This window comes from Arachis duranensis, chromosome 4, assembly GCF_000817695.3.
Source record: "Arachis duranensis cultivar V14167 chromosome 4, aradu.V14167.gnm2.J7QH, whole genome shotgun sequence".
NCBI lineage: Eukaryota > Viridiplantae > Streptophyta > Magnoliopsida > Fabales > Fabaceae > Arachis > Arachis duranensis.
The window spans coordinates 3973205-3986441 of record NC_029775.3 but is presented as its reverse complement, the minus strand read 5'-3'; the positions used below and the strand labels follow the sequence as shown (position 1 = coordinate 3986441).

The 13237-nt window shown below is 37.4% G+C and overlaps 1 protein-coding gene and 1 pseudogene across 1 annotated transcript; one reads left to right on the top strand and one right to left on the bottom strand.

Annotated features, from left to right (window-relative positions):
- Positions 1 to 236: 236 nt before the first annotated feature.
- LOC127746585 (uncharacterized) lies at positions 237 to 2575 on the bottom strand. The gene is made up of 3 exons (XM_052260413.1): positions 1615 to 2575; positions 453 to 1296; positions 237 to 312 (listed from the first exon to the last, which is right to left on the bottom strand). Exons 1-3 carry the CDS (start codon positions 2573 to 2575, stop codon positions 237 to 239), a joined length of 1881 nt encoding a protein of 626 aa, XP_052116373.1.
- Positions 2576 to 10239: 7664 nt separating this feature from the next.
- Positions 10240 to 12980, top strand: LOC127746584 (rust resistance kinase Lr10-like; annotated as a pseudogene).
- Positions 12981 to 13237: the final 257 nt, after the last annotated feature.

Genomic DNA, 13237 nt, shown 5'->3' with positions numbered 1-13237 from the left:
TTAACTCTTTTGCAATTATCACAGGGAGTTTTTGGGCTTCATCAAGATATGAGTATCTTAAATGGGATGGTAGTGGCTTCAATTCCATCTTCTTTTCATTCTTTGAAGTTTGAGTTTTCGGATGGTTTGTGTAGTGTGTGGTGTTCAATTTGCTTGGATCTTCGTTTGCTTCTTCGATCATGTACTTCTCATCTAACTTTGCAAGGTGCACTTCGGCAACCATGTTATCAATTGGGTCACACCGGAATAGCGAGTGATTCTCCGGTGGATGCTTCATTGCTTCCTCTAGGCTGAAACTTACGACTCTCCCATCTATTTCAAATGAATAGGTTCCCGAGTAGGCATCTAGCTTAAATCTAGAAGTTCTCAAGAATGGTCTTCCAAGTAGAATAGATGATGCTCTTTCGGTTTCGCTTGATGGCATTTTAAGGACATAAAAGTCAATTGGGAACACCAATCCTTTGATATTCACCAATACGTCTTCCGCAACACCCGTTACGGTTATTATGCTTTTATCCGCTAGGACAAATCTTGCCGTCGACCTTTTTAGTGGTGGTAACTTCAATACCCGGTAGACGGAGAGTGGCATGATGCTAACACATGCTCCGAGGTCACACATACAATCTATAAATTGAACTCCATTGACGGTGCAAGTGACCATACAAGGGCCCGGATCATCACACTTCTCGGGCAGTGCTCCCATTAAAGCGGAAATAGAACTCCCCAATGGGATGGTTTCCAATTCAAGAATTCTATCCTTGTTAATGCATAGATCTTTGAGGAATTTCGCATATCTAGGAACTTGATGAATAACATCAAAGAGGGGAATGGTTACCTCAACTTTCTTGAACATTTCTACCATTTTCGGATCGAGTTCTATGCGCTTTCTAGCTTTCTTTGCAAGTGTTGGAAATGGAAGTGGTTGAGCAATTTCTTCTTCTTCCAAAGTTCTCTTGGGCTTGGCTATCTCTCTTGTTGGTTGGGCTTCATCCTCAACTATGACTTGTGGTGTCTCCTCTTCCTCTACCTCTTCCATATCTATTCCCTCATCCTCTTGGGTGGTCGTGATGGGATTGGGATCCTTTGCTTCTTTCTCTTTTAATTGTGTTCCGGATCTAAGGGTGATAGCATTGATACCCCCCTTCGGATTGGGTTGAGGTTGAGAGGGAATGACGCTTTGGATTGGGGGTTGAGGGGTGGAATTTGATGATGTATCCATGCGTGCAAGAAGAGCTTGTAGTGTAGAGGTGAGGCCGGTGAGACCGGAAGCAAGTGTGTTTTGTAGTTCCTTTTGGCCTTGAATAATGGTCCGGAGTGTTTCGTCTTGGTTGGAGGAAGTGGTTGTATATGTGAGTTGAGGAGCTTGTGATTGGTTGGGTGGTGGTCTTTGATGTGGTGGTTGGTATGTTTGGTAGTTTCTTTGTGGGTTTTGTTGATTGTATGGTGGCCGATTTTGTGAGAAATTTTGTGAGTTGTTGTTCCATCTTTGACCTCCTCCGTTGTTGTTGTTGTCCCTATTTCCTTGTTGGTGATTGTCTCTCCAATTTTGATTAGGGTACCCTCCCCCTTGATTGTAGCTTCCTCCTTGATAAGGGTGCCCTTGGTTAGAATTACCGCCTTGGTAGTATCCTTGATTTGGGCGGTCATAGAAATTATGGGTAGCCGCCAAAGTGTTGTCTTCTTGAAGGCTTGGACACTCATCCGTGTAGTGAGAATAGCAAGAACAAATGCCACATACTTTTTGAGGGACCAATTGTTGGTTGTGTTGTTGAGGGGGTGGGGGTTGTTGTTGGTATGATTGAGGTTGTTGTGGTTGTTGTTGGTTCAGTTGGAGTTGCCTCAAGATGGATGTCATTTCACTCAAAGATTGAGTTAGAGCGGTGGTTTCACTACTAGTTGATACCTCATTCACGGTTCTTGGACGGTTGACTCTTCGTCTCATATGTTGATTGGATTCGGCTAAGTCAATGATAAGTTGCCATGCTTCCTCCGCTATTTTATATTTGGACAAAGAACCATTGCTAGAGGTGTCCAAGAGAGTTCTATCTTGCTCTCGCATCCCTTGACATATGTATCCAAGTAATACTTGAGTATCAAGCATGTGATTGGGGCATGCGTCTAGTAGCTTACGAAACCGTTCCCAATACTTGTAGAGTGGTTCCGTCTCACCTTGCACAATACAAGACATTTCTTTCCTTAGCCTATCCATCTTCTCCGGAGGCAAGAATTTATCCAAGAATCCTCTTCTAAGTAGGTCCCAATCGGAGGTAACTTCACTAGATAGAGTGTAGAACCATTCTTTAGCCTTGTCTTCAAGAGAGAAAGGGAAAGCAAACAACCATATGGCAACCTCATCGGACCCTTCCCGTCTAGTAGTTGAGCATATGCGATGGAAGTCCTTGAGATGTCGAATAGGGTCTTGTGCGGGAAGCCCGTGAAACTTGGGTAGGAGATTGATCAAAGCGGTCTTTAATTCAAAGTTAGCATTCAAGTTGGGGTGAGTTACATGAAGGGGTTGAAGGACATAATCCGGTGCACCCGCTTCCTTGATAGTAACTCTTCTCGGATCATCCATTGTATTAGTACCTAGGACAAAAGAAGATTTGTTAGTGAGATTGATGGGAGTAGGATTAATGCCTTCTTTGAGTGACGGTTCAATGTTCACTTCTAGTAAGGTGGTTGAGGTAGTGAAAGCCTCTTCCCATGGTTGCGGAGGTGAAAACCTCTTCACCTTTCCCAAACTTTAGCCGCCTCCGAGCTTGTCTAATATGAAACAAAGTTCGTTCTATTTCCGGATCAAAAGGGACTAAGCTCGGATTCGGTTGTGAACACGTCATGCAATGAAGGGGAAATGAAATTCATGGTAACGATGAGGGTTAGTCACTTGAACAAATTACAATGAAATGTAGCTATGTACATATGCACACACTCAATCCAAACAATAACATGGCACACTAAGCAAATTCCCCGGCAACGGCGCCATTTTAAATGATTTTTTGTCGGTATAGAAATTATCAAGTAATCAATCGTAGTATAGTCTAAACCGGCGCAAAATCCATCATCAAACAAATCTACAATCTATAAAGTCACAAGTCCTAGCTTCACCTCATGGGAATCTAGCTTTTGTGCACTCCAAGTCAATTAGCACTCCCTACTTCCAAATCAACAATTGACATAACTATTCAACTTCTTCTAATGATCCAACCCTATGCCAAGTGAGAATTTTCTACTCCATAACTAGTGTTGACATTTCTCGAACATGTGATGAGCAAGAAAGAAAGTCATAGTAAAATGAGAAGAAAAGTAGAATTAAAGGTATTGCAACATAAGGAACTAACAACAAATGTCAAAGAGCAACAATGAGGATCAAAATCTCAAAGTACTAATGAAATCCAAAATCGTAAAGTTGAATCCTAAATCCAAGGAATTTTAGCAATTACAACTACAACTTGAAATTGGAGAAGAAAACCTATTACATGAACAAAGTGAAGTGAAAATTGCAATGGATCTCACCAAAGAGTGAGTGAAAATTCAGAATTTTGATGAAGAAGAACCCTAGTAAGAACTTGAGTCCTCTCTCTCTTCCCCCAAGAGTGAAACTCTCTCCCCCAAAAATATCTAAAAAACTAGAAAATGAACTAAGTGTCTTTGACCCTTGCTCCCCTGGTCTTCTTAAACTTTTCCCGCCAATACACTCCCCAAAAATTAGGATCTCCAACCAACTCCACGCCTGAGTCACGTGACTTCTTAAAAAATCATCTTCGAACAACGCCTGAATCATGTGACTTCTTAAAAAAATCACATTCGAACATCGGCGCGTATGCGCAAGGTGCGCGCGCGCGCCATGGATGCATTTTGGAGTGTACGCGGAGGCGAGACGTACGCGTGCGCGCCCAAGAAGATCATGGCTTAGCCGCTACGCAAGCCAACTCGTGGCTTGACTTTTGGCTTCGGCTTCTAGTTATTCTATCCACGCGGACGCGTCAAGTGCGCGCACGCGCCCATGCCAAGATTTCCAAAGCTTGATTCTCTTGCTCCCTTCCTTTGCTCCCATCTTCCTTCTCTCTTCCGGTCCACTCCTGCCCTGTATTCTGGAACCACTTAACACACGGGTCACGGCATCGAATGGCATCGAGAGAGGATTAGAAATGTATCTATTTTAGTGCAAAATAAGTATGTTTTCATCCATGGTGCAAAACTAGGAAAGGAATGCAAATCCTTGTATTTTCATACAGAAAGTGTGTGGAATCATTGATAAAACCCTTGAAATTAGCACAAGATAAATCCTCAAAATGGGGTTTGTCACATACGCGCACGCGTGGATGATGAAGTCGCAAGGCGACGCGTACGCGTGACATGACGCGTACTCGTGGATAGCAAAAAGCCAAGCGATGCGTACGCGTGACCCATGCGTACGCGTCGATGCTCGCATGTGACTTCATTAAAGTGAAAATGTTGGGGGCGACTTCTGGGCTTCCCAGGCCCAAATCCAACTCATTTTCTGAGCCTATTACATGCAGAATTGAAGGGGGATGAAAGCGGGAATCATTCATACACTTAGTTTTTGAGAGAGATGTAGAATTCTAGAGAGAGAGGCTCTCTCCTCTCTCTAGATTAGGGTTCTTAGTTTTTTTCTTTTAGATCTAGATCTACTTCTTCTCTTGCTTTAATTTTCCTTTATCTCTACTTGTTCTAGCACTTTACTTCTCTTGTTGTTTCCTTTATTTTGTTAATTTTAGTTCATGCACTCTTATGTGGATCTCTCTTTCCTTTCAATTCAATTTATGATTTTCATGTCTTTTTATATTTGCTTTATTTTTCTATTGTTGATTTCTTGCCTTTGTAGTTAGAACTTTCTTTAATTCTTGCAATTAATGATGTTTACTTTTATTGCCTTCTATGTGTTTGTAGAAATGTTTTTTTTTAGCCATAGCTTAGATTTTCCTTCTCTTGGCTTGTGTTGAGTAATTAGTAACACTTGAGTTATCAACTCTTTTGTTGATTGATAATTAGAAGTTGCTAGTCAATTTGAATGTCATTAAAGCTAGTCTTTCATTATGATTTGGCTAGGACTTGTGATCTCAAATTGATTATCTCCACTTGACTTTCCTTCATAGTTAGAGGTTAACTAAGTGGAGCAATGAACGATTCTTGTCACAATTGATGATGATAATGAGGATAGGACTTCTAATTCTTATTCCTTGCCAAGAGCTTTCTTAGTTGTTAGTTTATTCCCCTTGTCATTTACATTTCTTGCTCATTATTCAAAACCCCAAAACATACTTCATAACCAATAACAAGAACACTACCCTGCAATTCCTTAAGAGATGACTCGAGATTTTAAATACTTCGGTTTATTTTTATTGGGGTTTGTTACTTGTGACAACCAAATTTTTTATTGAAGGAATTATTTGTTGGTTTAGAACTATACTTGTAACGAGATTTCAATTGAGAAATTCTTTACCGACCGACAATTTTCGTTCATCAAAATATCAAATCAAATTTGGGAGGTTGTGTGAAGTCTACTTCAACATCGACTTCACATCCAATGGAAGAGTCTTCAACAAGGTCACCGCTGTCACTTGGTGTTGAGTTGTCTTCAATGATCTCAATTTCATGTCCAATGGGAGGGGATTCAATTGTGGATAGGAATTCATCAATGATTGAATCCATCTCTTGATCAACCTCTTCTAAGTCTTTAACCATGACATGCCTTGGAGATTGTACACCCTCCTCAACATCAATTTTAAACTTCTTGGAAGAGGGCTCCATGATGCTACACTCCCATGGACTTTCAACATCTCCCAAATCTTCAACCACTTCTTCCTCTTCTTCAACAATCATGGCTTCCTCCAATTGTTCCAATACAAAATCTAACTCCTTATTCTTCACCGAATTTTTCAATCTCTCCCTCATGCTACACTCTTCAATTGATTCTCCATATGTGGCTATGGAAGTGCTTTGAGTATTAAAACATTGGGAGGCTAAAGTGTTTACTACCTTGGTCATGGTAGCCACAAAGTCTAGTGTCTCCCTTTGTATTTTCCTTTACCCTTGAAGTAACAAAGTGATGGAATCATCCATTGGGGCTTGGGGTGGATAGGAGGGTTCATTGTTTGGAAGGAAGGGTTCATAATAGGGAGGTGGTTCTTCTTGATAAGTGTATGGAGATGGTGTGTATTGAGGTGGTTCTTGGGAGTATTGATATTGTGGTGGTTCCATATATGATTCATATGGCTCAAAAGGTGGTTGGTATGGTAAATATGGATTAGGATCATATAGAGTTTTTGATGAAAAGGGGCTTGTGAGTATGGTTGATGGCTATGTTGAGGATATGGCTCATAGGCATATGGTGGTGGTTCTTGATAGTCACAAGGAGGATCACCATAACCATTTGATTGGTATGCATCATAGAATGGCTCTTGTTCATAGTGCATTGATGGAGGTTGTTGCCAAGAGGATTGATCATATGCATATGGCTCCTCCCACCCTTGATTGTTCCATCTTTGATGTATATCTTCATTGTAATCTCCATTTCCTACAACATAATTAGAACCAAACTCATAGCCAAAAGGATGAGAATTGATAGTAGTAAGAGAAAATAAAAACAAAACTAACAAGAAATAATGAAAATAAACTCCTACAACTACCAAAAACTAACAAAGAAATAAAAGGCAAACATATTCACAATATTCACATATATACACTAACCAATAACAAGGCACACAATTGCAATTCCCCAGCAACGACGCCATTTTGATGAACGGAAATTGTCGGTCGGTAAAGAATTTCTCAATTGAAATCTCGTTGCAAGTATAGTTCTAAACCAACAAATAATTCCTTCAATAAAAAATTTAGTTGTCACATGTAACAAACCCCAATAAAAATAAACCGAAGTATTTAAAACCTCGGGTCGTCTCTCAAGGAGTTGCATGGTAGTGTTCTTGTTATTGGTTATGAAGTATGTTTTGGGGTTTTGAATAATGAGCAAGAAATGTAAATGACAAGGGGAATAAACTAATAACTAAGAAAGCTCTTAGCAAGGAATGAGAATTAGAAGTCCTATCCTCATTATCATCATCAATTGTGACAAGAATTGTTCATTGTTCCACTTAGTTAACCTCTAACTATGAAGGAAAGTCAAGTGGAGATAATCAATTTGAGATCACAAGTCCTAGCCAAATCATAATGAAAGACTAGCTTTAGTGACATTCAAATCGACTAGCAACTTCTAATTATCAATCAACAAAAGAGTTTGATAACTCAAGTGTTACTAATTACTCAACACAAGCCAAGAGAAGGAAAATCTAAGCTATGGCTAAAAGAAACATTTCTACAAACACATAGAAGAAAATAAAAGTAAACATCATTGCAAGAATTAAAGAAAGCTGGAACTACAAAGGCAAGAAATCAACAATAGAAAACTAAAGCAAGTATAAAAAGACATGGAAATCATAAATTGCATTGAAAGGAAAGAGAGATCTACATAAGAGTGCATGAACTAAAATTAACTAAATAAAGGAAACAACAAGATAAGTAAAGTGCTAGAACAAGTAGAGATAAAGGAAAATTAAAGCAAGAGAAGAAGTAGATCTAGATCTAAAAGAAAAAAACTAAGAACCCTAATCTAGAGAGAGGAGAGGCCTCTCTCTCTCTCTAGAAATCTACATCTCTCTCTAAAATTAAGTGTATGAATGATTCCCGCTTTCATCCCCCTTTAATTCTGCATGTAATAGGCTCAGAAAATGAGTTGGATTTGGGCCTGTGAAGCCCAGAAGTCGCCCCCAGTATTTTCACTTTAATGAAGTCACGTGCGAGCATCGACACGTACACATGGGTCACGCGTACGCGTCACTTGGCTTTTTGCTATCACGCATACGCGTCATGTCACGCGTACGCGTCGCCTTACGACTTCATCATCCACGCGTGCGCGTATGCCACGCGTGCGCGTATGCCACGCGTGCGCGTCGGTGTTAGCACTCCAAATTCTTGTTTTTCCATGATTTCTCCACTTTGCATGCTTTCCTCTTCATTCATTTGATACATTCCTAGCTAGCCTTTTCAACCTGAATTCACTAACAAACACATCAAGACATCTAGTGGAATCAAAGGTGAATCAAAATTAGCAAATTAAGGCCTAAAAAGAATGTTTTCACTTTCAAGCACAAATTAGGAGAACATCATAAAATCATGCCATTTCATTGAATAAATGTGAGAAAAGTTGATAAAATTCCCTAAATTAAGCACAAGATAAACCCTAAAAATGGGTTTTATCAGTTATCTCACTTGATTCCTCCCCAAAATCTCCCTGGTGGTCGAGAGCTCTCCACGGGCGGCCCAACAAGTGGTATCAGAGTTGATGGTTAATCGGTCTGGTGGTTTTAAGGGGTATTCAAGGTGAAGCATCGAAAGTTTTCCCGACAAAGGTGGTTCGAGCGGCGGTGTGATCGACGAATACTCATGGTGGAAGAGTTAGAAAGAGGGAGAGTTGGTGCTTGATGTGGAGGCTCACACTTGAGGGAGAGGTTGTTAATGTTGTAAGTGTGAGGAGTATGATTGGTATGATAAGTATGTATAGTATGAATATCCACACCTACGGAGTCTTGCAATTGAGTGGCATGGTATGCATTATTCACATCCGGCTGCTTTCAAGCAAATTCGTAGTCGCTAGTATCGCTAAAATTGAATTTGTAGAGCAAATGGCGAGGCAGGGAAGAGCAATCGCCCTCTTCAATATTGGGATCCACCAGCCTGATTGTGTAATTTTTGTAATTAATGGCTTCCACTTTGTACTCAGCTTCCTTTGGTAACCACAACATGGCAACATCCTTCACACATTCTAGCTCGTACATGCTGATCCCGCAATTCTTTGGGTCGCCTTTCAATCGAAATGAATGGCTTATGTTGCTGAGTTTGCCACACCGTGAAATGCAAGTTTCTTAGGAGAAGCACAAGCTTTTACATCATCAACACCAACTAACTGAATGCTTTTAAAATCATCTCCACTTCTTTGCTTATGTATGGTTTGTGTATTATCTCTAATAATTTAACTAGTTAGTGTTTCCTTCTAAACATGCCTCACTTTAGTTTAATGCAATGGCTGTAGTGGAGAAGATGGATATAGCACTCATAGTGGAGAAGAAGGGATAAACTGGGAGTCTGGGACTATATATATAGGCCGAGCTTTGTTAATGTTGCAAGTGTGAGGAGTGCATTTAGTTAGTCCCACATCAAAGAAAGCAAGGAAGAGTGAGGAGTTTATAAGATGAGAGATGCATTAACTTACTACCTTCAGGTTTTGAGTTGGATGTGGTGTCTTTTCATTTTATGTTATCTCACTTGATTCCTCCCCGAAATCTCTCTGATGGTCGAGAGCTCTCCACGGGCGGCCCAACAAGTGGTATCAGAGCCGATGGTTAATTGATCTGGTGGTTTTAAGGGATATTCAGGGTAAAGCATCGAAAGTCGCAAGTGTGAGGAGTGCATGAAGTTAGTCCCACATCAAAGAAAGCAAGGAAGAGTGAGGAGTTTATATGATGAGAGACCCATTAACTTACTACCTTAAGGTTTTGAGTTGGATGTGGTGTCTTCTCATCATATGTTATCTCACTTGATTCCTCTCCGAAATCTCTCCGGTGCTCAAGAGCCCTCTACGGGCGCCCCAACAAGTGGTATCAGAGCCGATGGTTAATCAGTCTGCTTGTTTTAAAGGGTATTCAAGGTGAAGCATCGAAATTCTTCCCGGCAAAGGTGGTCCGGGCGACGGTGTGATGGACAAATACTCATGGTGGAGGAGCTAGAAAGAGGGGGAGTTGGTGCTTGATGTGGAGGCTCACACTTGAGGGGGAGATTGTTAGTGTTGCAAGTGTGAGGAGTGCATGAAGTTAGTCCCACATCAAAGAAAGCAAGGAAGAGTAAGGAGTTTATAAGATGAGAGACCCATTAACTTACTTCCTTAACGTTTTGAGTTGGATGTGGTGTCTTCTCATCTTATGTTATCTCACTTGATTCCTCCCGAAAATCTCCCCGGTGGTCGAGAGCTCTCCATAGGCGGCCCAACAAGTGGTATCAGAGCTGATGATTAATCGGTCTAGTGATTTTAACGGGTATTCAAGGTGAAGTATCGAAAGGCTTCTCGGCAAAGGTGGTTCGGACGATAGTGTGATGGACGAATACTCATGATGGAGGAGCTAGAAAGAGGGGGAGTTGGTGCTTGATGTGGAAACTCACATAATATACATGAGCTGCAACACTAGCGTCAGAGAATATCAACGTGAATATGAGTCTTTTTCTTCTCGTCATCGGTGCTTGGATTCACGTACCTATGTTGTTGTTGGGGACTTGACGACGAAACGGTGGAAGTCTGGTTGCCATGTCAAGCTAATTGCTGCCACATCTGCACACTTACCTCCCCTTGTTTCATACGCCGGTATTCACAGGTCCTTGGCTTACGGATTTGAGTTGTTGTGGTTGCACCTTCACTACCATCAGTATTGCAGACCCAGAACTTGCTACTTCAACCTCACCACTCAGAATCCCTCCTGCTTTTCCTATTGTGACGCTCTCTTTGGAATTTCAATTTATTGTGGTAAACAACTACTCACTCTCTTCTTTCTGTCTCTTTTTTTAGTATTCTCTTCATTGCGATAAATAACTACTCATTCTATATATAATAACTATTTTTTTCTATTGTAGGAATTTGAAAATTCTTTCAGAGGTTCACTGAAGGTAGAAATTATTATATTTCTTCTTATCTACATCTGCGGAATTTAAATGTTATTATATTTAGTACAGAAAGTAAAATTTTGAAAAGAAATATCTGTATTAATACTTAACCTTATGTTTTGTATATAAAAATAGATTATATTTTATGTACAATTTTTAAAAGTTATAAGTATTTTTAGAAGTATCTAAAAAGATCATTTTTAAATTAAAATTCATATCTATATCTATTAAAATTATTTTAAATTTTAAAAATAATTTTATCAAAATATGAGTGAAATAATATCTAATTAAAAAGCTAAAATTAATTGTAAATAATGCGATCATAATAGAATACATAAACAAAAATATTTTAGTACTTTGATTACTAATTTGACTTTTTTTTTCTTCTTCAAATTATGTGTTTTCTTTTATTCGTGGAGGTAAGATGTTAAATCTTTTATTTATGGTAAATTTTATTTAATTTTTTTAAAATAATAAGTAATTTACTTTTCATAATGTGTTAATTTTTAATTGGATAATATTTTAATCTGATAATTAACTGTATTTATAATTTAAATTATTTTATGTCCATCATTCTAATGACTATGATGGGTACTACAATTTAATTATATAAAATGACTCGTGAATATTTATCATTCAACTATCATAGAGTATTATTATAAAAAATTAAAAATAGCAGGGCTAAAGTGCATGTTTTTCTCTAAAACCAATATAAAATTTCTTGATCTTAATGTAGAAAATTAAAACACTTTGAAATGAAAGTAATGATATACAACTTTAAAGAAGTAAAATTAGAACAATAGTGTCATATTATCTTCTAGTATAGGAAGCTAGATTGTTTAGTACTTTCTGCATATAATCTATATATGCATCCGTGTGGTGGAGTCTGAAGAGACATAATAATGATAAGTGTTCTTCGATTACACTGTACATGAAAGAATAAGTTTTGATTATTAATATTTAAAAAAATTATATAATTATTAATTTTAAATAATAATTTAATTATAAAATAGTTTATTATAGTTAAAATATTAACCCTAATTAAATTAAAATAATTTAAGTTATAAATATAACTTTTATTTATTGTTTCAGTTATTTTTTTATTTTCATCAGTAATTAGTAACGATAATGATTGTTAATCTATCTGTTCAGGAGTGCACAATTTCAGATCAATTTTCGAAAACTCTTTTGACTACTCATTGATGATGGCTGGAAAGACCATAGTAAATACAGTCGGACTCAGGATTTTGATAGGAACAATAATTTTTGTTGTGTTTATCATTTGTCAATGGCAAAGAAGACACATGTCATCATATGAGAATATCGAAATATTCTTACAAAATAATAATAATCTGGTGCCAATAAAATATTCGTATAGAGAAATAAAAATGATGACAAAAAATTTTAAAGAAAAATTAGGTAAAGGTAATTTTGGTTCTGTATACAAAAGGAAGTTATGAAGTAGACCTTTTGTAGCAGTAAAGATATTAGATACATTTAAATCTAATGAACAAGATTTCTTTAGTGAAATAATGACCATCAGAAGAATTCACCATATAAATGTGGTGAGATTGGTTGGATTTTGTGTCGAAGGATCAAAACGTGCTCTAATGTGTGATTTCATGCCTAATAATTCCTTTGATAAATATATTCTCTCTAAAGAAAAAAAAAATATTTTTTTAAGTTATAAGAAAATATATGAAATATCATTGAAAATTGCTATAGGTATTTCTTATCTTTATGAAGGGTATGATATGCAAATTTTGCACTTCGACATTAAACCACATAATATTTTTTTAGATGAAAATTTTATTTCTAAAGTTTCTGATTTTGAATTAGCAAAATTATATCTTAGAAATAATAACATTGTAAGTGTGACCGATAGAAGAAGAATAATTGGATACACTGCACCCGAATTGTTTTACAACAATATCAGAAGAGTCTCGTACAAAGTTGATGTATATAGTTTTAGAATGTTGTTGATGGAAATGGCAAATAGAAAGAAGAATTTGAATCCGCATGCAGAAAATTTAAGCAGCGTATTCTTTCCTACCTAGATTTATAATCAATTCAGCAACAACTATATCACAAAAAATGAGAAGAACATATTTAAAAAGATGATAATTATTGTACTATAGTATATCTAGTTAAAACTCTCTGATCGTCCTTCAATAAAACAGGTTGTGAAGATGCTTGAAGGAAAAGTTGAAGACCTAACAATGCCTCCAAAGACTTTTTTATATTCAAGTGACTAAAAAGAACTTAATTTAAAACTAGACCAAATATCAATATCACATTATGATTCAGAATGTACTGTATCAAAGATTGAAGAAAACTTTTAGTATTCTACTTGTAAAAGTTTTTAGTAGCCTACTTTAATTATTTATTATTAAGTTATTATTTATTATTCTCCTTTTTCACTAAGTATTTATACTTTACTAAGACAAAATGATAAATATTTTAAAGATATTTTGCTTTACTTACAGTATATTTGTTAAAATGTTTGATATAA